Source organism: Somniosus microcephalus, chromosome 34 (genome assembly GCF_052327205.1).
Source record: "Somniosus microcephalus isolate GS21.2 chromosome 34, FLI_Smic_1.0, whole genome shotgun sequence".
NCBI lineage: Eukaryota > Metazoa > Chordata > Chondrichthyes > Squaliformes > Somniosidae > Somniosus > Somniosus microcephalus.
In genome coordinates, this window is record NC_141020.1 from 18814515 (window position 1) to 18842164 (window position 27650).

Here is a 27650-nt window from a genome sequence, read left to right on the forward strand (position 1 = left end):
AGGGGAGCGGGGGAGGGAGTGGGGGAGGGGAGCGGTGTGGGAGTGGGGGAGGGGAGCGGTGTGGGAGTGGGGGAGGGGAGTGGGGGAGGGGAGCAGGGAGAGTGGGAGTGGGGCAGGGGAGCGGGGGAGGGGAGCAGGGAGAGTGGGAGTGGGGGAGGGGAGCGGGGGAGGGGAGCGGGGGAGGGAGCGGGGGAGGGAGCAGGGAGAGTGGGAGTGGGGGAGGGGAGCGGTGTGGGAGTGGGGGAGGGGAGCGGTGTGGGAGTGGGGGAGGGGAGCGGTGTGGGAGGGCGAGGAGGGCGGCGGAGAGTTAAATCTCAAGCAGCCAGTTGAAGGGGCCGATTGCGGTGACAGAGCTACAGCCACTCGGAGCCGGCCTCAGGCTCAGCTGGCTGTAAGATCGAGTTACGACGTGGTTTTTCTCCGAGCCTCCTGCGCTGGGTTGTAAACACCGAGTGACTCACTCCTCCCTGAGGCCCTACGCTCTCTGCCTCAGGCCAATAAACAGCAGCTGTGTGCTCAATGGATCCCTGACGCTGCTGCAGTCACACCCCACACCTGCTCCACTTTGTTGCTTAGTGCGCTGCGCGCAACAGGAGAGAAATTACCGCCCTTGACCCAGTACATTAACGCTGTGGTGAACGCTTCACAATCCAACTCCTCGAACGGGCCCCTGACCAGTGACAACCCCCAGTACTGTGTCAATCCTCCCCCCGACTCTCTTCCTCAAAACCCCTGCCCTGTGTCCAGGTTCCCTTTCTGTGAACTGCTCTGTCAGTACTTGTTATTGCCCGTGGCTCAGTGGGCGGCAACTCCTGCCTCTGAGTCAGAAGGTTGTGGGTTTGAGTCCCACTCCAGAGACTTGAACACAAAAATCTAGGCTGACGCTCCCAGTGCAGAGCTGAGGGAGTGCTGCAATGTTGGACGTGCCATCTTTCAGATGAAGTGTTAAACCGTAGGCCCTGTCTGCCCCCTCAGGTGGAGGTAAAAGATCCTGTCATGCTATATGATGATGGGCAGGTGATTCAATAACACCTCAAAGTTAAAATTACCCCAGTGTCACCGTTACCAAGCAGGGATTGCAGTCACCTGTCACCACCAGCATGTCAAATGCTATCAAGGCAGTCGGAGAGGAGGGAATCATAGAATGATACTGCACAGAAAGAGGCCATTTGGCCCATCGTGCCTCTGCTGGCTCTTTGAGAGAGCGATCCAGTTAATCCCACTCCCCTGCTCTTTCCCCACAGCCCTGCAAATGTGTCCTTTTCCAGTAGGCATCAAGGGGTATGGGGAGAGAGCGGGAATATTGTACAGGAAACTCTTTTTTATCCGGCACCGACGGGACCGGCGTGGTGCCGGTTTATCAAAAAGTCCGGATTACAGAGAGGTATAGTTTAAAAGGTACGAGAGCCCCGTACGCAGCAACAAATCCAGGCTTCCCTGTTGCTTAGCAACATGTGCAGGAACTCCGGCCACAGACCAAGTGTCCCTGTTGCTTAGCAACAAGTGCACGAACCCCAGTTACACGGCCACAGATCCAGGAACGGCCACTAATATGAAGTAAAACTTACCTGAACCTACTCCTGCATTTTGCCGGTTAACAGAGAGTTTCCTGATATTGAGATAGAGGATCAGCCATGATCATGTTGAAGGGCCGAATCTCCTGCTCCTATTTATCTATTTATGCAATTCCCCCTTTTGAAAGCTGCTGTTGAATCTGCTTCCACTGCCCTTTGTCATCATTGGCAAAATTAAATAAAAATGTGGGGACATTGGGGTTGTATTTTCATCATGATACAAAGCCGCCTTCTACGGGAAACAACCCTAGCAAGGTACATCAGACATCACAACAGGAGGCTGCCTTGTTAGTGGTCCTCCTCCAGCCCAGAACATCAGCAGAAAATTCATTTCCTTGAAGAAAATGATTGAGCTTTTTTTTTTCGTTGAAAAGAGGAAGTTTTTTAAGTGGCCCTACCCAGTAGACGCATGACGTTGGGATGATCAAACTCCTTCATGCAGACGGCTTCTCGAAGGAAGTCCTCCATCTCCGTCCGTGTACAGATCGCAACTGTGGGAAGTCAACGAGAGGTCAGCATTTGGCGGAGCCGAGGGCGGTGGGGGGGGGGGGGCGTTGGTGGGGGGAATCGAGAGGGTCAACAACGGCAACCCGCGTTTCTCACACGGCTGATGGTGTACAAGGGGACACCGAGAGGTGGGGGGGGCGGTCAGGAAAAGGTCAGAGGCACAGTCAGGGAAGAGGTTCTCATAGAGTCATACACCATTCGGCCCATCATGCCTGTGCCATTAGTCCCACTTCCCCTCTCTTTCCCCACAGCCCTGCAAATGTTTCCTTTTCAAGTATTTCTCCAATTCCCTTTTGAAAGTTATTATTGAATCTGCTCCCACCGCCCTTTCAGGCAGCGCGTTCCAGATCATAACAACTCGCTGCGTAAACAAATTCTCCTCATCTCTCCTCTGGTTCATTTGCCAATTATCTTAAATCTCTGTCCTCTGGTCACCGACCCTCCTGCCAGTGGAAACAGTTTCTCCTTATCTACTCTATCAATACCCATCGCAATTTTGAACACCTCTATTAAATCTCCCCTTAACCTTTCTCTGCTCTAAGGAGAACAATCCCAGCTTCTCCCTGAAGTCCCTCATTGTAGCATCAAATCTTTGACCACGCTCGATCAGCTCCGATGGACGGGTCACATTGTCCGCGTGCCCGATACGAGACTCCCAAAACAAGCGCTCTACTCGGAGCTCCGGCACGGCAAGAGAGCCCCAGGTGGGCAGAGGAAACGCTTCAAGGACACCCTCAAAGCCTCCTTGAAAAAGTGCAACATCCCCACCGACACCTGGGAATCCCTGGCCCAAGACCACACAAAGTGGAGGAGAAGCATCCGGGAAGGCGCCGACCACCTCGAGTCTCTTCGCCGGGAGCAAGCGGAAGCCAAGTGCAAACAGTGGCAGGAGCGCACGTCAACCCAAGCACCCCACCCACCCGCCCCTTCAACCATCATCTGCCCCACCTGTGACAGAGACTGTAGGTCCCGCATTGGACTCATCAGTCACCTGAGAACTCATTTTTAATGTGGAAGCAAGTCATCCTCGGTTCCGAGGGACTGCCTAAGAAGAAGAAGAAGAATGCTTCTCTGCACCCTCTCCACTCCTCAGTCAGGAGCCTGAAGCTAGCGTTCTGCCTCAGGAGAATTTCAGGGGACCCCCTGCTCCCCATCTTTACACAATCCAGCAGCACCAGGCTGCGGTGTTCAGTCCTCATGCAGAGAGACAGAAACTCATTTTAGCTCAGGCGGGTGTCTCAGCCTCAGGTTCCTTCCTTCCCACCCTCTCCCTTCTCTCCCCTCCACCATCCACGCCCGCCCAGCCCGACCCTTGGGGAAACAAGAAGGTGCAACGAGCCATCAGAGCTCCAAGAATACAACAATCCCGCATTGCATTAGGAGAAGCAGAAGTAGACGCTTGCTTGTGTGATCCTGTCAAGAACGAAAGCCAAGTGTGTCAAACCTGTCTCCGATCTGACAGGATCACACACGCCAAGTACATTGTCGTAGGAGAGATAAACATCTGCATTACACACTGGCAAACATCATAAACAAACACATCACTAGCTCTGATAATCTAGGCATTGTTACTGAAGCCTTAGATTGGAAGCTGGCCTCTTTACAAACCTGTTTGGACCTGGCTTCCTCCTGTCTGCTTGGATTATACAAGTGCTTCCTTCCACTTATGGAGGAGTGCAGGGTCATAAATATAAGATAGTCACTAATAAAGCCAATACGGAATTCAGGAGAAACCGCTTTACCCAGAGAGTGGTTAGAATGTGGAACTCGCTACCACAGGGAGTGGTTGAGGTGAATAGTTTAGATGCATTTAAGGAGAAGTTAGATAAGCACATGAGGGAGAAGGGAATAGAAGGATATGTTACATAGAAACTTAGAAACATAGAAGATAGGAGCAGGAGTAGGCCATTCGGCCCCTCGAACCTGCTCCGCCATTCAATGAGATCATGGCTGATCATCCAAACTCACTACCCTGTCCCTGCCTTCTCCCCATATCCCTTGATCCCTTTAGCCTCAAGAAATATATCCAACTCCTTCTTGATTATATTTAATGAATTGGCCTCAACTGCCCTGTGTGGCAGAGAAGTCCGCAGGTTCACCACTCTCTGGGTGAAGAAATTCCTCCTCATCTCTGTCCTAAATGGCTTACCCCTTATCCTTAGACTGTGACCCCTGGTTCTGGACTTCCCCCGCCATCGGGAACATCCTTCCTGGATCTAGTCTGTCTAGTCCTGTTAGAATTTTATAAGTTTGAATGAGATCCCCTCTCAATCTTCTAAACTCTAGCGAATATATGTTGATGGCGTTAGATGTATTAGGGTGGAAGGGAGCTTGTGTGGAGCTTAAACACCGGCACAGACCAGTTGGGCCGAATGGCCTGTTTCGGTGCTGTACATTTTATGTAATTCTATGTATAGGTGAATAGACTTTACAGCAGATACCCCGGCAAGCAGAGATGTTGATGGCGGGGAGTGGTGCCCGCAGGGAGCACCAGTCAGGGACAGCCAGCGCCATTCCTCACCGGGAACGCGCAGTTGGGTAATCGGCCCTTAGAGGTTCCAATTGCCTTTGGCTAACACCCAACTGGTAACTCTGCGAGGTTGTGGTCCCAGTGTGGAGCCTCGGCCACAGACTCACGGGCTGTAGAATCCATCCCTACAGCGTTCTAACTCTCATTGAAACGTATAAAATTGTAACAGGACTAGACAGACTAGATGCAGGAAGGATGTTCCCGATGGCGGGGGAGTCCAGAACCAGGGGTCACAGTCTAAGGATAAGGGGTAAGTCATTTAGGACAGAGATGAGGAGGAATTTCTTCACCCAGAGAGTGGTGAACCTGTGGAATTCTCTACCACAGAAGGCAGTAGAGGCCAATTCATTAAATATATTCAAGAAGGAGTTAGATATATTTCTTAAGGCTAAAGGGGTCAAGGGGTATGGGGAGAAAGCAGGGACAGGGTACTGAGTTTGGATGATCAGCCATGATCGCATTGAATGGCGGAGCAGGCTCGAGGGGCCGAATGGCCTACTCCTGCTCCTATCTTCTATGTTTCTATGTTTCTACCTCTGAACCATGCGCCCATCTAGTGAGCTCCAAGTCGAGAGGGAGCAAGGCCTCGCAAAATCTCCCCCGAGCCCGCCATCAAAGTCAACCGTGTCCTTATTAGAAAAGCCTTCAACCAACCTGCCTTTTATAGTCCACTTACTTTTCATGGTCTTGACAGCCACTTTGAGAATGTAATCATCCTGGTTCAGCTGTCCTTCCATCACCGAGCCAAACTCCCCTGGTGAAATAAATAAATCCGTTCATTAATGTGTAAATGAGACGAACAAACCAGGCACGTTACAGGAAACAGGTTCCATTTTCCATGAAGAAATTAGCTTGAGTCTCTATGAATGGGCCTGATTGCAATGGAGTTGAGAGACAGGATTGCAATGGAGTTGAGAGACAGACCAGCCATATTCTAACTGAATGGCGGAATGGCAGAGCAGGCTCGAGGGGCTGAATGGCCTCCTCCTGCTCCTCAGACGATACTTGCGGAGAGGCCGATCCCACAGGTTCTACCAACAAGGCCCTGGCACTATCCGTGCTCCAAATTTCAACACCCGCTGTCACACGGTCATCCCAATCTCAATCCTAATCCCAATCCAAATCCAAATCACAATCCAAATACTAATCCCAATCTAAATCCAAATCCCAATCCAAATCCCAATCCAAATCAAATTCCCAATTCTAATCCCAATCCAAATCCCAATCCATATCCCAATCCAAATACTAATCCCAATCCCAATCCAAATACTAATCCCAATCCAAATCTAAATCCCAATCCAAATCCCAATCCAAATACCAATCCCAATCCAAATACTAATCCCAATCCCAATCCCAATCCAAATACTAGTCCCAATCCAAATCTAAATCCCAAAAACTAGTTGAAGACGTGTCACTTAACTCCTGAAAGGAGCCAGATAAATATCGGATGGGCGACTGGATTGCTGGGAGCACTGGGGGGCAGTGGGCGGAGATGTGCAGCTGGGACATGGAAGGAATGTTGTCTGCAGGACACCAGTTCAATGGAGGAGTTGCTTTAGGGATCAGGGAGTATTCATGCAAACCTTTGTCTCGGGAGGTTAAATGGTGGAGTCCATGGTAGAGCGGATGGTACAGTCTGAGCAAGGAGGGGCCTACCCAGGTCAAATGGCCTGTTCTCCTTCCTGGTCTTCTCACGTTGAATGCTGTAACGTTGCACGTGACTCTCTGGGACAATTGATCCCAGATTCTGATCAGGAGCCATTATTGCACCTCCTGTCAACCGGAAATCCACCTGACCCGCCCCCCCCCCACCCCCAGCTGCCAATTAGGGAGCCAACCAACTTCTGCCTTCAACGGCAACCAGAGCCTGACTCCCTCTGGGAAATGGCACAGTCAGGGTTGACTTTCCAACCCTCTCGGATTGTCCTGGAGTCGCCAGGAATCAAAGGCTCATCTCATGAGCAACCCAGGAGCAAAATGATTGGGGCATTTAAAGAAACCGTGCGGTTTTCTTTTGTTCATTTTCTTTGAAAACTTTGGTTTATTGGTCATAAAAGAGATGGGGAAATAAGGCTGTTTGACCGGGCGGGGCAGTGGGAGGCGGGAGGTCATGTGGACAAAGCCTCCAGGAATACGTCCACCTAGACTTGGCGACCCGACTGGCAGTAGGGATCCGGTTCGGTCCTGGCCATCAGTGGGGTGGCGGGGCACGGCGCGGGGTTGGATTAATAGGGGATTCCGTCCTTGTACCCCTGCCACTGCGCCCGTCCGGTGTCCTGTTCAGGCTTCTTGGCGCGTGACTAAGTCTACATATGATCGCAGAGCTTCACATCCTCATTGGCCGAAGCTGGGCCATTCTCGATGGTTCCACGTGGACTGGCCTTTCAATGAAGCCTTGACGAGCATGAACTCATTTCAGAAGCGCGTGAGTGTAGGACCCAATGGTGGGCTGCGGTGAAGATGGGAGAGTCCCCTGTCAGAGTCTGATGGCCTTGCTCACCTGTTTGCTCATGCCCACTTCCTCATTAAGCTCAAATTTGGTCCAAAGCCACTAATTAGAAGCAGGTGGCATCATTCAGAGGACAAGTAGGATCCCACGGCATTTCTCCTTATGCACTCACAAAAAGCTCCCTGCTCTTTCTCTTTTTTTTAAACACTTCCAGGAGATGTCCGTGCCCTCGGGTCAACTCATTGCAAAAGATGGGCCTGCTCTTCAGAAGCCAGGGCCGAAAACGATCTCTTCTGCGCATTCACTCTGATGGGGAGGTGTCACCACCACGCACCAGGATGTGCCCCACCCGCCCCCCCTGGCAAACGTGCTCACATCCTTACCTTCTCCAAGAGTCTTGCCCAGTGCCAACTTGTGTCGGTCAATCATCACATCCTGGAGCTTCTCTTTGAGGTCATCGCTGATTCCCAGAGTGTTTACTGTGGAGGGGGGGGGGGGGCAAAAAATAAAACACCAAGGGTTAACAACGTCACTGTCACTCAAATTGAGCTGGTCATAGTGCCAGTCTATAATAAGGATAAACAAAGCTTTATAGCGCGCAGAATCGAGGTGAGCTTGTACTTTAATTCACGACCGAGAATACCTCAACTGAGAGGTTATCCCATCAGGAAAGACTGAACAGGCGGGGGCTCTTATCTCGAGAAAAGAGAAGGCTGAGGGGTGACCTGATAGAGGTCTTTAAAATTATGAAGGGAGTTCGAAAGGGTAGACGTAGAGAAGATGTTTCCACTTGTGAGGGAGACCAGAACTAGGGGCCATCAATATAAGGTTGTCACGAAGAAATCCATTCAGGGATTCAGGAGAAACTCCTTTACCCAGAGAGTGGTGAGAATGTGGAACTCGCTGCCACAGGGAGTGGTTGAGGCGAAGAGCACAGAGACCTTTAAGGGAGAGTTACCAACCCTCCAAGACTGGCCTGGAGTCTCCAGGAATTGAAGATTAATCTCCTGGGCCACCGCCGCCAACAACAGCCAGAAGAAAAATCAGCGGCGCGATAAAAGAAAGTGTTCTTATTTTAATCTTTGAACACTTTTGTTTATAATATTGGACGTGGGGGAAAAAGGCTACTCAATTGACAGTGAAGCAAATAACATAGAAACATAGAAAAATAGGAGCAGGAGTAGGCCATTCGGCCCTTCGAGCCTGCTCCGCCATTCAATATGATCATGGCTGATCCTCTATCTCAATACCATATTCCCGCTCTCTCCCCATACCCCTTGATGCCTTTTGTGTCTAGAAATCTATCTATCTCCTTCTTAAATATATTCAGTGACTTGGCCTCCACAGCCTTCTGTGGTAGAGAATTCCACAGGTTCACCAACCTCTGAGTGAAGAAATTTCTCCTCATCTCAGTCCTAAATGTCCTACCCCGTATCCTGAGACTGTGACCCCCTCGTTCTAGACCCCCCCGCCCAGGGGAAACATCCTCCCTGCATCCAGTCTGTCTAGCCCTGTCAGAATTTTATACGTTTCAATGAGATCTCCTCTCATTCTTCTAAACTCCAGTGAATACAGGCCTAGTCGACCCAATCTCTCCTCGTACGACAGTCCTGCCATCCCAGGAATCAGTCTGGTGAACCTTCGAAGCATCATCCAATCGGGTTACGAGGAATCCTGTTCCCTTTCTGATTGGCGGGGGAAGGCGGGGCACGGCGAGGATGGACATGTCGGCCGGCCAATGGCGGGAGTGTTGCGGGGGGGGGGGGGGTGGGAGGCGGGAGGTCAGGTGATGGAACCTCCAGGAATAAGTCCCGCCAGGGTTGGCGACCCTCGTGACTCCACGTGTGTGCGACATACTTGTGAGAAAAGACGGTCGCGCGGTTTTATTTTTTTACATTTCTGGCATAAAACGGAGGCTTGGCCAAGCAGACCCACTCCGGGGGAGCAGCCACGGCCCACAGCACCAGCCCTCGCAGCACCGCAGCCCGGTCTGAGAGCTTGGTTTATTCCCCATCGGGAAGTTTGCAGGCGACACAAAGCTGGGTGGGCGTGTGTGCTGTGAGGAGGATGCTGAGAAACTCCAGAATGATTTGGACAGGTTGGGTGATTGGGCAGATGCAATATAACGTGGATAAATGTGAGGTTATCCACTTTGGTGGCAAAAACAGGAAGGCAGATTATTATCTGAACGGCAATAGATTGGGAGAAGGGGAAGTGCAACGAGACCTGGGTGTCCTTGTGCACCAGTCGCTGAAGGTAAGCATGCAGGTGCAGCAGGCGGTTAAGAAGGCAAATGGTATGTTGGCCTTCGTAGCAAGAGGGTTCGAGTACAGGAGCAAGGATGTCTTGCTGCAGTTGTACAGGGCCTTGGTGAGACCACACCTTGAGTATTGTGTGCAGTTTTGGTCGCCTTATCTGAGGAAGGATGTTTTTGCCATGGAGGGAGTGCAGTGAAGATTCACCAGACTGATACCTGGGATGGCAGGAATGATGTATGAGGAGAGATTGGGTCGATTGGGCTCATAATCGCTGGAGGTTAGAAGAATGAGAGGGGATCTCATTGAAACTTGTAAAATTCTAACAGGACTAGACAGACTAGATGCAGGAAGGATGTTCCCGATGGCGGGGGAGTCCAGAACCAGGGGTCACTGTCTAAGGATAAGGGGTAAGCCATTTAGGACTGAGATGAGGAGGAATTTCTTCACCCAGAGAGTGGTGAACCTGTGGAATTCTCTACCACAGAAGGCAGTTGAGGCCAGTTCATTAAATATATTCAAGAAGGAGTTGGATATATTTCTTAAGGCTAAAGGGATCAAGGGATATGGGGAGAAGGCAGGGACAGGGTACTGAATTTGGATGATCAGCCATGATCTCATTGAATGGCGGAGCAGGCTCGAGGGGCCGAATGGCCTACTCCTGCTCCTATCTTCTATGTTTCTCCACACTCTCTACATGTCCAGGAACGCAAACCTAGGGGCAAGCTCCTCAATTTGAGATACGTAAATCAAATCCTGTTCACCGAATGCTCCTCACAGGAATGTTATGGGAAATGGGGAAGAGGGTCACAGGTCACTGTGCAGCTAAGACCACCCAAGAGCCTATTAGTCTGGGAAAAACTTGTACATTGGGACTAAGAATAGATACGAGTCTCCCTTTATAGTAGAACAGCAATAGCCTAAACAATTAGAGCCGTTCCCAGCGTCTGCCTCTTGTTTGGTTTTAGGAGAATTCTGTGTTTAATTTTTTTTTTGTCGTGTCTGGTTCATTTCCAGAAGTCACCAAGAGCTCCATCCCCACCGCGGCATTCCCAGACACCGGAATGAGCTGGGAAAGGGTTACGACGGAGAATTAGGTCAAGTCTATTTTGGGTTTTCATTATTTCCTGGAGGCTGATTTTGGGCTGAACACCGTGCGGCCTGAGCAATCAGCCAGCCCAGAGCCTTGTTGGCGAATTAGAAATTATTTTATCGTTTAACAAAAAAGATTGAGTGCAGCTTGAACTAAAGGACCTTTACCTGCTGCTAGGATTTTACGCTGGTGCCAAAGTGAATTATGCTCACCCCGAGACTCAAAACAACAACTTCTAAAATTTTAAAATTCTATCCTGCATTTCAAATCCCTCCATGGCCTCGCCCCCTCCCTACCTCTGTAATCTCCTCCAGCCCCACAACCCTCCGAGATCTCTGCGCTCCTCTAATTCTGCTCTCTTAAGCATCCCTGATTATAATCGCTCCACCATTGGTGGCCGTGCCTTCTGTTGACTAGGCCCTAAGCTCTGGAATTCCCTCCCTAAACCTCTCCGCCTCTCTACCTCTCTCTGCTCCTTTAAGACGCTCTTTAAAACCTACCTCCATCTGCCCTAGTATCTCCTTATGTGACTTGGTGTCAAATTCTGTTTTTATAACGCTCCTGTGAAGCACCTTGGGACGTTTTACTAAAAGCGCTATATAAATACAAGTTGTTGTGGTTGTTCGAGACTCAAAGAAGGAAATGGAAAGTCCAGCCATGATTCCTACTCCCAATCACTATCCGATCACCCCTGTCAGAAAGTGCGCTTCGGGACGCCAGGTGTACATAGGGAATGCCCCCCGTGGTTCAACAGCCAACACTTGATGTCTGAGGTTAGGTGTGAAGAAAGGCCAATGGAACGAGGCAACGACGGGCAGCGGACAGCCGTGAATCGGCATCTGGAGGAAGCGGAGGGATTTGGTTTTAATCACTTTGAGTGGGATTTTTGTGACCCCATGGATACCTTGAACAGGACAGGCAACTGTTTACGTAGAAATTACAGCACAGAAACAGGCCATTCGGCCCAACTGGCCCATGCCGGCGTTTATGCTCCACACCAGCCTCCTCCCACCGCTCTTTATCTCACCCCATCAACATCTCCTTCTCTTCCTCTCTCCCTCGTGTATTTATAGAGTTATTGGCCTAGAAATTCGGTGGGCTGCGCCACTAGTTAGCGCCTAAAGAGGGCACTCAGTGGCTTCAGCGCCACTGGCCGCGCCTCCCGCGATATTTAGCTGGGGCGCTAATGGCGGCGTTAACCTGTTGCGCTGCGCCGCCTCCGATGACGTCATCGGTGTGCGCAGCGCCCCGCTCCCGCCCCGATCTCGATATTTGGCAGTGACCGCCTCTGTAGCGCCATTCGCAAATGGCGCCCGGTTCGCGGGGCCTTCCTGTGGCGGCAGTGGCGCAAATTAAGGTGGCGGTGCGGGGTGGCCGTTTTTTCCGGCAGCCGCCTGCCAGCACCTCCGTCCCCGGCCTCCTGATTCCCCCCCCGGGCAGTGCCGGCTGTTTTCCGAGAGCCCGGCACTTCTCCTCGGTGCCGGGCTCTTTTGCCGGCACTCGCGATCTCCGATCGCGCTGGTGCAGGCCCCTCCCCCTTAAGAATGGGAGGAAGGCCTGCAGTACCGCAGCGCGCCATGCCGCAGCGTGTGGCACTGCGGCACGTTGCGCTGTGATATTCAGTTTCAGCGCCCTAAGAGGGACGCGGAGCGCCTCGCCCCTCGCCCCGTGTCCCTCTTGGGGCGCTCAAGCTGAATTTCTGGCGCTCGCTACTGCTCCAAACGCTGCGCTAAATCCGGCGCCCAGGCGAGCTTGGCGCCCCGTTTGCGGCTCCACCCAATTTTTCCCCCATAGAGTTATACAGCACAGAAAGAGGCCCTTCGGCCCATCGTGTCCGCGCCGGCCATCAAGCCCTGTCTATTCTAATCCCATTTTCCAGCACTTGGTCCATAGCCTTGTATGCTATGGCGTTTCAAGTGCTCATCTAAATGCTTCTTGAATGTTGTGAGGGTTCCTGCCTCTACCACCCTTTCAGGCAGTGAGTTCCAGATTCCATCCACCCTCTGGGTGAAAAAGTTTTTCCTCAAATCCCCTCTAAACCTCCTGCCCCTTACCATGAAACTATGTTCCCTGGTTATTGACCCCTCTACTAAGGGGAAAAGTTCCTTTCTATCTACCCTATCTATGCCCCTCATAATTTTGTACACCTCAATCAGGTCCCCCCTCAGCCTTCTCTGCTCCAAGGAAAACAACCCCAGCCTGTCCAGTCTCTCTTCATAGCTGAAGCGCTCCAGCCCAGGTAACATCCTGGTGAATCTCCTCTGCACCCTCTCCAATGCAATCACATCCCTCCTATAGTGTTTATCTAGCTTCCCCTTAAATGCATCTCTGCTATTCACTTCAACCACTCCCTGTGGTAGCGAGTTCCACACTCTCACCGCTCTCTGGGTAAAGAAGTTTCTCCCGGATTCCCGATTGGCTTTTCATTGGTGACAAATTATTATTTATGGTCTTCTTCTCCCACAAGTGGAAACGTCTTCTTGTCGGTAAATCACGGGCTGCGCCCTGCCAGCTTTCCGATAAACTGCCCCCTGAGTATCAGATGCCCCCCCCCCCCCAAATATCACGGGACATCAGGAACCTGACCCTGAAATATAAACAGAGTCGCCAACCTTGCAGGATTGTCCTGGAGTCCCCCGTAGGGTAAAGACCAACCTCCTGAACACTACTGCCAACAACACCCAGGAGAAAATTCAGAGGGGCGTTTAAAAAATATGGGGTGCTTTTTTTGAAAGTTTCTTTGAACACTTTTGTTTGTTAGTTTTAAAAATACGGGAGATGTGGGGCGGGTGGGGGCGGGTGGGGGAGGGAGGAAGAGGCTGTTTGGCCAGGAGGGGCGGCCGGAGGAGGAAAGTCATGTGATGAAACCGCCAGAAATACGTCCAGGGCAATGGTAGCACATTGGTTATGTTACTGGGCTAGTAATCCCGAGGCCTGAACTAGTGATTTGGGAGATGTGAGGTCAAATCACACCACGCTGGGGAATTTAATTTCATTTAATTAAATAAATCTAGAATAAAAAGCAAGTGTCAGTAATAGTCATTGTGACCATGAAATTACCAAATTGTCAAAAACCCATCTGGTTCACTAATGTTCTTTAGGGAAGGAAATCTGCTGCCCTTACCTGGTCTGGCCGATATGTGACTCCAGACACAAGAGCCAATGTTGGTTGACTCTTAACTGCCCTCACCCTCTCAAGGGCAGTTAGGGATGGGCAATAAGTACCGGCCTTGCCAGCGACGCCCACATCCCGTGAATGAATTTTAAAAAACCCAGAGTTGGCAACCCTGGTAAAACCAGAGACGGCGTTGGATAACTTGAGGCAAATCAACACACCACCAATGGCATCATCTCGGGGAGTTAGTGTACTGCTGTACTGTGGGGGGTTGAAACAGTTAAAAAAAAGTCTCACCTCAGTTCTTTGCAAAACTGTATTAAACACTTGGCCTGTGTTCCGAGCCTTTGGATGAGATGGATTTTCCTGAATTTCAGCCAGCCTCCCCTGCCAATGCATGGGGCTTGGCAGAGGACAACCCTGCCTCAGCTTCCTGTGCTATTCTCATTCATTCCTGTTCCACTTACAAGAACCAAATCCGTGACTTCTCAATCGATGGAGTTCTCGGTTGCTGGGAGATGGGCCAAAATGAATAAAACATTGGTAGACACTCTAAGCACACCCATTACCTTCTTTCTCCATCCAAGAGCATGGGTGTGCGCCAGTCAGCAACAGTTACATAGCCCGGCTAGGCTCATCCCGTGCTTTGGGTGGTGAATCTCTGAAATTCTCATCCTGGTGTTCAAATCCCTCCACGGCCTCGCACCTCCCTAGCTCTGTAACCTCCTCCTACCCTACAATCCTCTGAGATCTCTGACCACCGGGGATGAGGAGAGGGGAAGTACATTTCCCAGCCAAACCCGACCCGTGTCCCTCCCAGCTTTTAACAGGAGCAGCTTGCATTTATGTCGCGCCTTTAACATAGTAAAACTTCCCAAGGCGCTTCACCGGTGCATTAACAGATAGAATTTGACACCGAGCCACATAAGGAGACATTAGGACAGAGGACCAAAAGCTTGGTCAAAGAGGTAGGTTTGAAAGGAGGAGGAGAGAGAGAGGTGGAGAGGCAGAGAGGTTTAGGGAAGGAATTCCAGAGCTTAGGACCGCGGCAGCTGAAGGCACGGCTACCAATGCAGGAGCGATTAAAAATCAGGGATGCGCAAGAGGCCAGAATTGGAGAGATCAGCGCGGTGGCATAGTGGTTAGCACTGTTGCCTCACAGCGCCAGGAATCCGGCCTCGGGTGACTGTCTGTGTGGAGTTTGCACATTCTCCCTGTGTTTGCGTGGGTTTCCTCCGGGTGCTCCGGTTTCCTCCCACAGTCCAAAGATGTGTGGGTTAGAATGATTGGCTATGATAAATTGACCCTTAGTGTTAGGGGGATTAAATACGTGGGGTTATGGGGATAGGGTGGGATATGTGTTGGTGTAGGGGTTACGGGGATCGGGTGGGATATGTGTCGGTGCAGGCTCGATGGGTCGAAATGGCCTCTATCTGCACTGTGGGGTTTCTGTGATTCTGTGAGATCTCGGAGTTAAGCCTTTGATTTCAGCGAGATGTTCCAGCCCATCAGGAAGATATGTGCTCTCGTACTTTTACCCATCTCTGCCTGTCCACCGGTAAGGTTAACATAAATTATTTAGAAGGGATTACGAACTAGACTAAAATATTTGTTATTAAATCTTCATCATTTAGATTGGTTTATCTGCATTCATAAACACACATCAGCAGCATAATATATGGCCAAATCGTCATGAAGCTAAAGCGGTTATTTTTATGGAGGGGGGGGCGAAGGATTATCTATTATTGTACTGGATCCACAGTCAAAACCCAGATAGGAGGACAGCGTTCTTTGAAAACGCTTTGTGCATTTCTGAAATACAGGAAACTTTGTTATATCCGGAGCGACGGGACCGAGCTGTTGCCGATCTATCAAAACTGCCGGACATACAAAGTTAATGTTGAAGCATACGGAGGTTTTCATCTCCGTATCTGACAATAAACACTGTTGCTTAGCAACAGCTTCAAACAGTCAGCCCGTATCTTGGAAGCGTCTCTGTAGCTTAGCAACAGCTTCAGAGAGACTTTGCAGAGCCTGACTGTTGGAAAAAAAAGCCACGAGAAGAAAAAAAACCTAACAAAACAGCTCCTGATTTCTGCCGGTAGATCGAGGTTTCCGGACATACAACCTCCGGATAAACCAAAGTCTCCTGTAGTTTTTTTAAAAATTCATTCTCAGGGTGTGGGCGTCGCTGGCAAGGCCGGCATTTATTGCTCATCCCTCGTTGCCCTAGGAAGATGGTGGTGGGCCGCCTTCTTGAACCACTGCTGGCGCTTTGATACAACTGAGCGGTTCGCTAGGCCAGAGGGCAGTTAAGTGTCAACCATGTTGGTGAGGGACTGGAGTCACCTATAGGCCCAGACCGGGTAAGGACGGCAGGCTTCCTTCCCTAAAGGATGTGAGTGAACCAGTTGGGTTTTTAGGACCACTCCACAGTTTCATGGGCACTTTTACTGACATGTTTAGATTTTAAAACTGGATTCAGATAGCTATGGTGGGATTTCAACTCTCATTCCCTGGACTATTAGTCCAGTAACATAACCACTACACTCCTGTACAACAACCTCTATTTATACAGCGACTTTAACATAGTTAAATGTCCCAAGGCGCTTCACAGGAGTGATTAGCAAACAAACCTTTGACACTGAGCCACATAAGGAGATATTAGGACAAGTGACCAAAAGCTTGGTCAAAGAGGTAGGTTTTAAGGAGCGTCTTAAAGGAGGAGAGAGGTAGGGAGGCGGAGAGGTTTAGGGAGGGAATTTCCAAAGCTTAGAATCCAGGCAGCTGAAGGCACGGCCAGCAATGGTGGAGCGATTAAAATCGGGGATGATCAAGAGGCCAGAATTGGAGATCTCGGAGGGTTGTAGGGCTGGAGGAGATTACAGAGATAGGGATATGATAGCACATGGTTTAAATACAATAAGATATTAATTGCTCTGACTGAAAAGTGCCTTTTTTTTTTAAAAAGCAAACCAAATAAAGCACATTCCAGGTGGAAATTCCCTTAAATTAAGGCATTACAGGCAAGTCGCTCCTTGCAGCTCCTCGCACTGTTTCCCCTTGTCCATGTACAGAGGCTTCTTCTCAAATGCAACAGGCAAAGAATAAATAAATCAGACTTTCTTTTGATCTGTTTTTTTTGTTCCTAAACATTACCAGGTGCCCAATGGGCTTGTGATCGCCCAATATTTTGTATTTGCCACAGGTTCGGATTGGACCCTGTCCTTTTGATCTGCTTAGAAAAAAAATAAGGATGTTCCAGATCAAAAATGTCTTAATTTAAGGGGATTTCCTCCTGGAATGTGCTTCATAGAATCATGGAAAGTTACAGCACAGAAGGAGGCCATTCGGACCATCGTGTCTGTGCTGGCCGAAAAAGAGCTACCCAGCCTAATCCCACCTTCCAGCTCTTGGTCCGTAGCCCTGTAGGTTACGGCACTTCAAGTGCATATCCAAGGTTTTTAAACGCGGTGAGAGTTTCTGCCTCTACCACCCTTTCAGGCAGTGAGTTCCAGACCCCCACCACCCTCTGGGGGTGAAAGAAGTTGTCAACTCCCCTCTAATCGTTCTACCAATTACTTTAAATCTATGCCCCCCTGGTTATTGACCTCTCTGCTAAGGGAAATAGGTCCTTCCTATCCACTCTATCTAGGCCCCTCATAATTTTATACACCTCAATTAACATCACACCATAGATGTACCTTGGGTGCACTTTTATACGTGACAACATGGAAGAGGCTGTGAACAATTATTCTTGTTGGTGACCCAATACTGCTTAATGGCACCTAAACGAGTAAACATGTCCATTGCACTAGGAGAGTTAAAAACTGGTAGAAAGTATTGCCAGATAAGGCCAAATATATTCCATTGTTTCCTTTTGCCAACCTTGCCCTTTAATTAGGTCGAACTAATAAAAGAAAATGGGATTGCATTGAAGAAATCGGCACCTTTTCAGTGGAGACACTGAATGAAATAAAAGGATGGTATAGATGGGCTATTAAGTAAGGAATCATCCCTTTGAATGATTTCAGACTTGGTACATTCTGTAAATGCATTGGCAACTCTTGAGAAATTTGAGCAACTTATACCTTATTTTATTTAAACCATGTGCCATCAAAATATAATGGGCCGGATATTCCCGGATATTCTACGAATGGGTACGCGCTGTGTACCCACCCGTAGGGACATCGGAAATGCTGCTTTCAGGGACGCACAGCCTGTGAAGAATGGTCTTGACAGATCCTCCGCCTGCCCTGGAGAAGGGCCTCTACGGGCAGAGAGTTCCGCTTTCTGGAGACTCTCCGCCCGCAGAAAACCCTTACAATCTTGCGCCTGGTAAAAGCAGGTGCAAGGCCAGCTTTTACCAGGATAAGAGTTGGAAAAGGTTTTTTTTTTTAATTCACTGATTTATCATTTAAAAATACTTTAAAAAAAGGTAAGTTTATTTTTAGCCCCGTAAAGAACTTCAATCTTTTTTCAAAAATTTAAATTTTTGTTTAAAATAGTTCATTTATTGTAATTTCAAGTCATTTTAAAAATGTGATTTAAAAAAAAAATTATTTGAAGTTTTACTCTGTTTTTGGGGGTGATCTCCATTCATATATTTGACAGGTCTTCCTGTCAAGTGTATGAAGGGAGATTCCCTTCTGTGATTGGCTCCCCGTGGCCCACGTGATCCCAGGGACGCTGCGAACCGCCTGCGCCTCTGGGATACGTGGGCCCTGCGGACCGGCAGTTTGGAGAGGCCCAGCACCGGAATTGTGCCCGTCCCGGGAGCCCGGAGGTAAGGGCGCAGATTTTTTCAGATTGCTGTCCTCCGCCTGCGGGAGGCCTGTGATCGGAATATCTGGACCAATAAGATGGCCCTTGTAGCCGATCTCACCTGGTGTTTGCGGGCGGTCTCTGGGGGCGTGCCTCTCGCCCGTTCCTGGGCGGAAGTCATCTGGGAAGGGTTTAAATGAGGCCGGGGGGTGGGGGGTGGGTGCGTTTTCTGCTCACCTCGCTGCCCACCTGCCCCCAAATCAGCCCGGAGTTAAAATCGTGACCAAGATGTTAGATGAGAGGTGGAGCCTCCCAGCAAGTAAGAGTTGGAAGGAATGTCTTCAGGTTTTGCTGAAGTTTCAGGACCAATCAACACGCATTTATATAGCGCCTTTAACGTAGTTTGACGTCCCAAGCTACGTTCCCGCTAAGCTGCGCGGCCGCGGGACGGTCTGGAGGCCCCGCGCAGGCCGCTCAGCGGCTTTTATATGGAAGGAACCGCGCACATGCAAAAATTCGAATGGGCCGCGCAGCCAGTTAATGGGACTGTGCGCCTTAAAGAACTAAGAGGGAACTTGGCCTTGACAGGGTAGATGCAGGGAGGATGTTTCCCCTGCCTGAGGAGTCTAGAACCAGGGGTCACAGTCTCAGAATAAGGGGTCGGCCATTTAGGACTGAGATGAGGAGAAATTTCTTCACTCAGAGGGCGGTGAATCTTTGGAATTTTCTGCCCCAGAAGGCTGTGGAGGCTCAGCCGTTGAGTATATTCAAGACAGAGATCGATAGATTTTTGAATATTAAGGGAATCAAGTGATTTGGGGATAGTGCAGGAAAGTGGAGATGAGGTAGAAGATCAGCCGTGATCTTATTGAATGGCGGAGCAGGCTCGAAGGGCCGAATGGCTGACTCCTGCTCCTATTTCTTATGTTCTTATGAACATTGGTCCCAAGGCGCTTCAATGCATCAATGGCCATACAAAGTCCTGACAGAGGATTACAATGAGATCAGGAGGTCCGAAGGTTACTTTCAAAATCCTCTCGGATATCTCGGGAGGCTCAAATGTTGTACGATCATCTGGTGCCTACGCTCATGTTCCAGCAGGACTCGCTCAACAGCGAAGAGGCGACTGAACCCTAGCATGAGTCTTTACTCCTCCTCGTCCCAAGGGGGCGCTGTCGAGAAACGTCCGCACCCCAGACCGCCACAGCGGCCGGGACCAGCTAGCTCAACACAGACCCGGGATCGAGCCGGCTGCCTGAGCTGTGCTCAGTTAGCGTTCCGATGATTGTCCCACTCAGGCTGCAACGAGGGAGGTTCCCAATCCATCGCCGGCCCAGCTATTCTCCCAGCATTTCCATGAAGCCCTGGCTGCTTTCCACAAACGCTGAGCAAAAGCAGATGATTGTGGGCTTTACAAGCGAGGCTGTTTCAGCAACGTCCTGAATACCAAATCCCACCCAACAATTCCTGCCGACGGGATATTCCGGTTACTACAAGGATTAAACATCCAATCGGCCAATCCTTTCTCGGGTTCTCAATAATGACCACTTAATTGGCCGGGAAGCCCTTTGGGACATCCTGAGGTCATGAAAGGCGCTCTATAAATGCAAGTCTTTTCTTTCTTTCTTCTCATTGAGCTCTATTCGACTCCCTAAGTCAATTTAAACACAGAACAAATATAAAACATTTGCCCAATGGCACCGTCCAGTGTGGCGTGAGCCAAACCCCAGCCTCAAATACAGATTGAACTGTTCTACACCAGAATGATTCCGTGGCTTAGGGGGTTAAGTTATGAGGACAAGTTGCACAAGTTCAGAAGAATGAGAATGAGAATTGAAACATATAAGATTCTGAGGAGGGATTGACAGGGTAGATGCTGTTGTTGTTTCCCCCTAGCTGGAGAGTCTAGAACCAGGGGACACAGTCTCAGGATAAGGGGTCGGCCATTTTGGACTGAGATGATGCGGAATTTCTTCACTGAGAGGGTTGTGAATCTTTGGAATTCTCTGCCCCAGAGGGCTGTGGATGCTCAGTTATTGAGTACATTCAAGGCCGAGAGCGACAGATCTTTGGACTCCAGGGGAATCAAGGGATATGGAGATCGGGCGGGAAAGTGGAGTTGAAGTCGAAGATCAGCCATGATCTTATTGAATGGCGGAGCAGGCTCGAGGGGCCGTGCGGCCGACTCCTGCTCCTAGTTCTCGTGATCTGATGAAGGTGTTTGAAATGTTTAAAGGATTTGATAGGGTAGATACGGAGAAGCTATTTCCTCTGGCGAGGGATCAAGAACGAGGGGGACATCATCTTAAAATTCAGGAACAAGATCAGGACACACTTTTCTTTGCACAAATTTGAAGAAATTTGGAATTCTTTCTCCCAAAATGCTGGGACAATTGGAGCTTTCAAGACTTAGCTCGATAGATTTTTGTTAGGTAAGGGTATCACTGGGTATGGAGCTAAGGAAGGGTAAATGGAGCTCAGGTACAGATCAGCCATGTTCCTATGTTCCAAATTTAATGGTGGCGCAGTATCGAGGGGCTGAATGGCCTCCTCCTGTTCTTATGTACAATTGGCTTGAGCGCCCCGGACTAAGGGTAAGTATTACGTCGAATTTACCGCACAGAAACAGGCCATTCGGCCCAACTGGGCTCTGCTGGTGTTTATGCGCCACACGAGCCTCCTCCCACCTTACTTCAGCTCATCCCATCAACATAACCTTCTATTCCTTTCTTCCTCGTGTACTTATCTAGCTTCCCCCTTAAATGCATCTAAGAAAACCCAACACTACGTTCTCAGGGCCACTAGGGTTGGGCAATAAATACCGGCCTTGCCGGTGAGAATGAATTAAAAAGAAGTTAAATATGACTGTGCGTACCCATTATTTTCAACATATATTTTCCCCCCTTCCCATCCCATGAAGGGACTGGCCCATGTTGGAGGTCAGTCCCATGAGGTCCAGTCAACCATCAGATCCTCCCCCAGATAGCTAATATTTATGAGGGCCTAAACAGTGAGGAAGCAGGATTTCACGGTTTAGTCTGCATTATGCGAAGAGGCTGGAACGGAGGAGTCGGAGAGGTGGTCTTATAGAGGCAAATAAGATAGTTGAGGGAATGGGAAGAGGATAAATCCAGAATATTGCTATAAATTGAACTAGAAAAATAGGACAAGAAGACACGTGTTCCCTTAAGGCTAAAGGGATCAAGGGATATGGGGAGAAGGCAGGGACAGGGTACTGAGTTTGGATGATCAGCAATGATCTCATTGAATGGCGGAGCAGGCGCGAGAGGCCAAATGGCCTACTCCTGCTCCTATCTTCTATGTTTCTATGTTTCAAACGGGTAGCATTCTCGTCTGAGTCGGAAGGGGAATTTCTCTGAAAATTTTATTCGTTTATGGGATGTGGGCGTCGCTGGCAAGACCAGCATTTATTGCCCATCCCTAATTGCCCTCGAGAAGGTGGTGGTGAGCCGCCTTCTTGAACCGCTGCAGTCCGTGTGGTGAAGGTGCTCCCACAGTGCTGTTAGGGAGGGAGTTCCAGGATTTTGACCCAGCGACGATGAAGGAACGGCCAATATAATTCCAAGTCAGGATGGTGTGTGACTTGGAGGGGAACTTGGAGGTGGTGGTGTTCCCAAGCGCCTGCTGCCCTCGTCCTTCTAGGTGGAAGAGGTCGCGGGTTTGGGAGGTGCTGCCGAAGAAGCCTTGGCGAGTTGCTGCAGTGCATCTTGTAGATGGTACACACTGCAGCCACGGTAGGCCGGTGGTGAAGGGAGTGAATGTTTAAGGTGGTGGATGGGGTGCCGATCAAGCGGGCTGCTTTGTCCTGCATGGTGTCAAGCTTCTTGAGTGTTGTTGTAGCTGCACTCATCAGACCAGGACCTCAAACCCGGCACTAAGCTCATGGTCTACAGAGCAGCAGTGATACCTGCCCTGCTGTATGCCTCAGAGACATGGACCATGTAAAGCAGGCACCTCAAAGCACTGGAGAGGTACCACCAATGCTGCCTCTGCATGATCCTGCAAATCCATTGGCAGGATAGGCGCACCAACGTCAGTGTTCTTGCTCAGGCCAACATCCCCAGCATCGAAGCTTTGACCACGCTCGATCAGCTCCGAGGGACGGGTCACATTGTCCGCATGCCCGATACGAGACTCCCAAAACAAGCGCTCTGCTCGGAGCTCCGGCACGGCAAGAGAGCCCCAGGTGGACAGAGGAAACGCTTCAAGGACACCCTCAAAGCCTCCTTGAAAAAGTGTAACATCCCCACCGACACCTGGGAATCCCTGGCCCAAGACCGCACAAAGTGGAGGAGAAGCATCTGGGAAGGCGCCAAACATCTCTAGTCTCTTCCGCCGGGAGCAAGCGGAAGCCAAGCGCAAGCAGCGCCCGTCAACCCAAGCACCCCACCCACCCGACCCCTTCAACCACCGTCTGCCCCACCTGTGACAGAGACTGTAGGTCCCGCATTGAACTCATCAGTCACCTGAGAACTCATTTTTACTGTGGAAGCAGGTCATCCTCGGTTCCGAGGGACTGCCTAAAAAGACTCATCCAGGCAAGTCAGACAGAATAGAGGAGGCAAAAAATGCTGGAATAATTTAAGAACAATTAGAGGCAGCAGTGGGCGGCGGGTGGGGAGGGGGGGTTGGAGAGGAGAGTGGGAAGACTGCAGGAACTATCTGAACAGTTGAATTAGATATTTCCCAGAGAGTAGCGAAGCTCTGGACTGCGTTGCCGGTTGGTGCGTTGGGTGCTGACAGAAAGTTAGGCCCGAAAATGCACCCATTCGGCCATTGTCAAGTTACGCTCAAAATTTCCTGCTTAAGAAGGCGCTGGAACGGTAAATAGGCGTAAATCAGCCTTAGCAATCGGGGCCCCAGGAAAGTGCCGAATCCAAACCAGTATATTTCCTCTTTTTAAATCTGAAGATTAATGTTTCAACTCATTCAACCGTCATTCCTCAGGCACAGCGTGTTTGCGAATCTTCAATCAGGGGGAAGCTTTTCAATTTTTAATGTGACTTATTACTCAGGCCATAAAACGCATTAAAAAAAAAGAAAGAAAATTGCATTTCTATAGCGCCTTTCCTCAGGACGTCCCAAAGCGCTTTACAGCCAATGAAGTACTTTTTAAACTGTAGTCACTGTTGTAATGTAGGAAACGTGGCAGTCAATTTACACACAGTAAGTTCCCACAAACAGCAATGTGATAATGGCCAGATAATCTGTTTTAGTGATGTTGATTGAGGGACAAATATAGATCAGGGCACTAGAACTCCCCCTGCTCTTCTTCAAAACAGTAGGATGGGATCTTTTACGTCCACCTGAGAGAGCAGACGGGGCCTCGGTTTATCGTCCAAAAGACAGCCCCTCTGACAGTGCAGCACTCCCTCGGCACTGCACTGGGAGTGTCAGCCTGGATTTATGCTCAAGCCTCTGGAGTGGGACTACGAACCCACAACCTTCTGACATCAGAGGCGAGAGTGCTGCCCACTGAGCCACAGCTGACAAAGAAACAGAAAATACAGAGCCAGTCTCAGTGAGGAGGAGTTCTTAAAATGAAACGCTCAAAACATTGCAATAAAACGCCAGAAGAATGCGTCTGAAAAATCCGGCCGTAATTTGAAAGCGCGATTGCAGGAAACTCATACCTGAAGCTCCGTAACTAGGGGGGAGGGGCCGGTTTTTTGAGCGGAGATGTGTTGGGGCGGTGGGGTCGATAGACGGCCATAAAAGAACAAGGTCTTTTGGGCCTACTTACGCGCACACCTTCTCAAGGACAATTAGGGATGGGCAATAAATGCTGGCCTTGCCAACGACGCCCACATCCCGTGAATGAATTTTAAAAACTCACTCACGTCCAAATTTCCGTAATCTTTTAAGCCGCGTGATTGGTTTGCACCCGGGTTATGGGTGTCTCTGGGCGCAGGTACAGAGGAATCTCAAGGTCACGTTCCAAAAAGTCATTCAGTGTGTTTTGATGCAATAAAATGCGCAAGTTCAGCCCCACCGCAGCCAATCCCGGCGCAACAAAGGGCCCAAAGGGTTACCATGGAACCAGGCGACGCTCCCAGTGCAGTGCTGAGGGAGTGCTGCACCGTCGGAGGTGCCGTCTTTTGGCTGATACCTGGGATGGCAGGAATGACGTATGAGGAGAGATTGGGTCGATTGGGCTTATACTCGCTGGAGTTTAGAAGAATGAGAGGGGGCCTCATTGAAACTTATAAAATTCTAACAGGACTAGACAGACTAGATGCAGGAAGGATGTTCCGATGGCGGGGGAGTCCAGAACCAGGGGTCACAGTCCAAGGATAAGGGGTAAGCCATTTAGGACTGAGATGAGGAGGAATTTCTTCACCCAGAGAGTGGTGAACCTGTGGAATTCTCTACCACAGAAGGCAGTTGAGGCCAATTCATTAAATATATTCAAGAAGGAGTTGGATATATTTCTCAAGGCTAAAGGGATCAAGGGATATGGGGAGAAAGCAGGGACCGGGTACTGAGTTTGGATGATCAGCCATGATCGCATTGAATGGCGGAGCAGGCTCGAGGGGCCGAATGGCCTACTCCTGCTCCTATCTTCTATGTTTCTATGAGACGTTAAACCGAGGCCCCGCCTGCTCTCTCGGGTGGACGTTCGAAGATCCCATGGCAGTATTTCGAAGAAGAGCAGGGGAGGTCTCCCCAGTGTCCTGGGGCCAATATTCATCCCTCAATTAACATCACTAAAACAGATTATTATCTGGTCATTATCACATTGCTGTTTGTGGGAGCTTGCTGTGCGCATATTGGCTGCCACGTTTCCTACATTACAACAGTGACTGCCCTTCAAAAGTACTTCATTGGCTGTAAAACACTTTGGGAGGTCTGAAGGTCATGAAAGGTGCGATAAAAATACCACAAACTTTGTTAAACGACTGATGGCAGAATCCAAAGCTGGAGTGACTCACTGGCATTCGAAGACTGACCACAAACGCCAGACTCAACTGTTTGTTCGCAGGGGAATGGAGGCGGCGGGGGGGCGGGGGGAACTGAAAAAACATTTTTGAAATGTAACAAAGAAAAACTCCCAGCCGATTGTTTATTTTTAGCCTTGAATTGCCCGCGTTAACCTTTTGTCCATCGGCAGGGAGTCCTGGCTGAAACAGTCAGGGGCAAGCATCTGAGGTCAGGCCTTGTGCTGGGAATGTCAAGAGTTCCGTGAGACTCAAAGAGCTGGTAAATGAGCTGAACGCTGCATCAGCCCAAGCCCCAGACACACGCACACAAAAACAGCAAACGTTATTGCGATTATTGTGAGAAAACTCCACAGGCGGCTCAGGCGAGCCTGGAATTAGGCCTCAAGCACAACAGATCCTCGGCGGCCTCAGCAGAACTTCAGTACAGTGTGGGGGAGGGTGTGGAAAACTCTCATAAAAGGTAGATCTGATGGGCTAGCGGTTGCGGCACAGGTCGTGGCATGGCTCGGAACTGGAGGAGGCCTTTCAGCCCCTCGAGCCTGTTCCGCCATTCAATTAGATCACGGCTGATCTGCATCTTAACTCCATCAACCCGCTTTGGTTCCACATCCCTTAATACCCTTACCTAACAAAAATCTATTCATCTCAGTTTTGACATTTTTGATTGACTGCCCCGCTCCCCCCCGCCCCCAGCCTCAACAACTTTCTGGGGGAGAGAGTTTCAGATTTCCACCACCCTTTGTGTGAAGAAGTGCTTCCTGACTTCACCCCTGAACGGCCGGGCTCTAATTTTAAGGTTCTGTCCCCTTGTTCTGGACTCCCCCAACCAGAGGAAATAGTTTCTTTCTATCTACCCTATCAACTCCTTTAATCATCTTAAAAACTTAAATACTCTCCACTTGCCTGGATGAGTGCAGCTCCAACAACACTCAAGAAGCTCGACACCATCCAGGACAAAGCAGCCCGCTTGATCGGCACCCCATCCACCACCTTAAACATTCACTCCCTCCACCACCGGCGCACCGTGGCTGCAGTGTGTACCATCTACAAGATGCACTGCAGCAACTCGCCAAGGCTTCTTCGGCAGCACCTCCCAAACCCGCGACCTCTTCCACCTAGAAGGACAAGGGCAGCAGGCGCACGGGAACACCACCACCTCCAAGATCCCCTCCAAGTCACACACCATCCTGACTTGGAAGCATATCGGCCATTCCTTCATCGTCACTGGGTCAAAATCCTGGAACTCCCTCCCTAACAGCACTGTGGGAGTACCTTCACCACATGGACTGCAGCGGTTCAAGAAGACGGCTCACCACCACCTTCTCAAGGGCAACTAGGGATGGGCAATAAATGCTGGCCTTGCCAGCGACGCCCACATCCCATAAGCGAATTAAAAAAACACCTCAATTCGATCACCTCTCAATATTCTATACTCAAGGGAATACAAGCCTAGTCTAAGCAATGACTAGGCTCGGAGATCAGGTATTCAGGCATTGACCTTGGTACCCAAAATCCCAATATGGGGTCCACTTGTACAAAGTTCTGCATTTATAATCGACACCGTAATGTTCACTTGAACGGTGAAAAGGACCAATTATAGATGAGTCCTTCCAAGCTTGGGCCGGGTAACAATAGGGTGAAGTACTGGTCTGAAGGAAGACCAATAGCCAGATAATCTGTTCTGGTGGTGTTGATTGAAGAACATTCATAGGACAACTACCCTGCCCCGGGTGGACGATCTTTTCACATCTACCCGAGGGCAGACAGGGTCTCGGTTTAACACCTCATCCGAGAGGGCAGCACTCCCTCGCTGCGATGAAGTGTCAGCCTAGATTACGGGCTCAAGTCTCTGGAGTGGGACTTGAACCCACCACCTACTGACTCAGAGGCGAGAGTGCCACCCACTGAGGCACTTTCCAAAAAGTGTTACGAAGCACTTTCCACCATATTGCGAGTATATTTGCTCAATGTGATTCTACCAATCCTGTCAAATATGTGCAGTGACTCCACAGAACAGTATCAAGATGGGCCCATTGTCAGGTTACTGATACCCTCGTGATCTTTTACTTTGAGAGCTGTCTTTTTTTTGTTCAGCTCTTGTAGCGACCTCAATGGAGAATGTGTAGGATCCAACCTGAAATCCACCCCTGAAAGGGTATTTGTCTCCTCTCCTGATGATGTTGAATCCCTTGCTGGAGTAAGCAGCAGTCACACTTCCATTCCTCCCCATTATTGTTGACCTTCATAGCGAGAGGGTTCGAGTACAGGAGCAAGGATGTCTTGCTGCAGTTGTACAGGGCCTTGGTGAGACCACACCTTGAGTATTGTGTGCAGTTTTGGTCGCCTTATCTGAGGAAGGATGTTCTTGCCATGGAAGGAGTGCAGCGAAGATTCACCAGGC

At 49.9% G+C, this 27650-nt stretch overlaps 1 protein-coding gene across 2 annotated transcripts in view; it reads right to left on the minus strand.

Moving 5' to 3' along the window:
- Positions 1–1398: 1398 nt before the first annotated feature.
- LOC147096856 (tyrosine-protein kinase receptor UFO-like) overlaps positions 1399–27650 on the minus strand; it is a 91160-nt gene continuing 64908 nt past the window's right edge. For both annotated transcript variants that reach the window (XM_085973547.1, XM_085973546.1), the window contains 3 exons: positions 7444–7539; positions 5288–5365; positions 1399–2065 (listed from right to left, as the gene is read on the minus strand). In XM_085973547.1, coding sequence (XP_085829673.1) covers positions 1959–2065; positions 5288–5365; positions 7444–7539 — 281 coding nt within the window. In that variant the 3' untranslated portion in view covers positions 1399–1958. The remainder of the gene's footprint in view (positions 2066–5287; positions 5366–7443; positions 7540–27650) is intronic.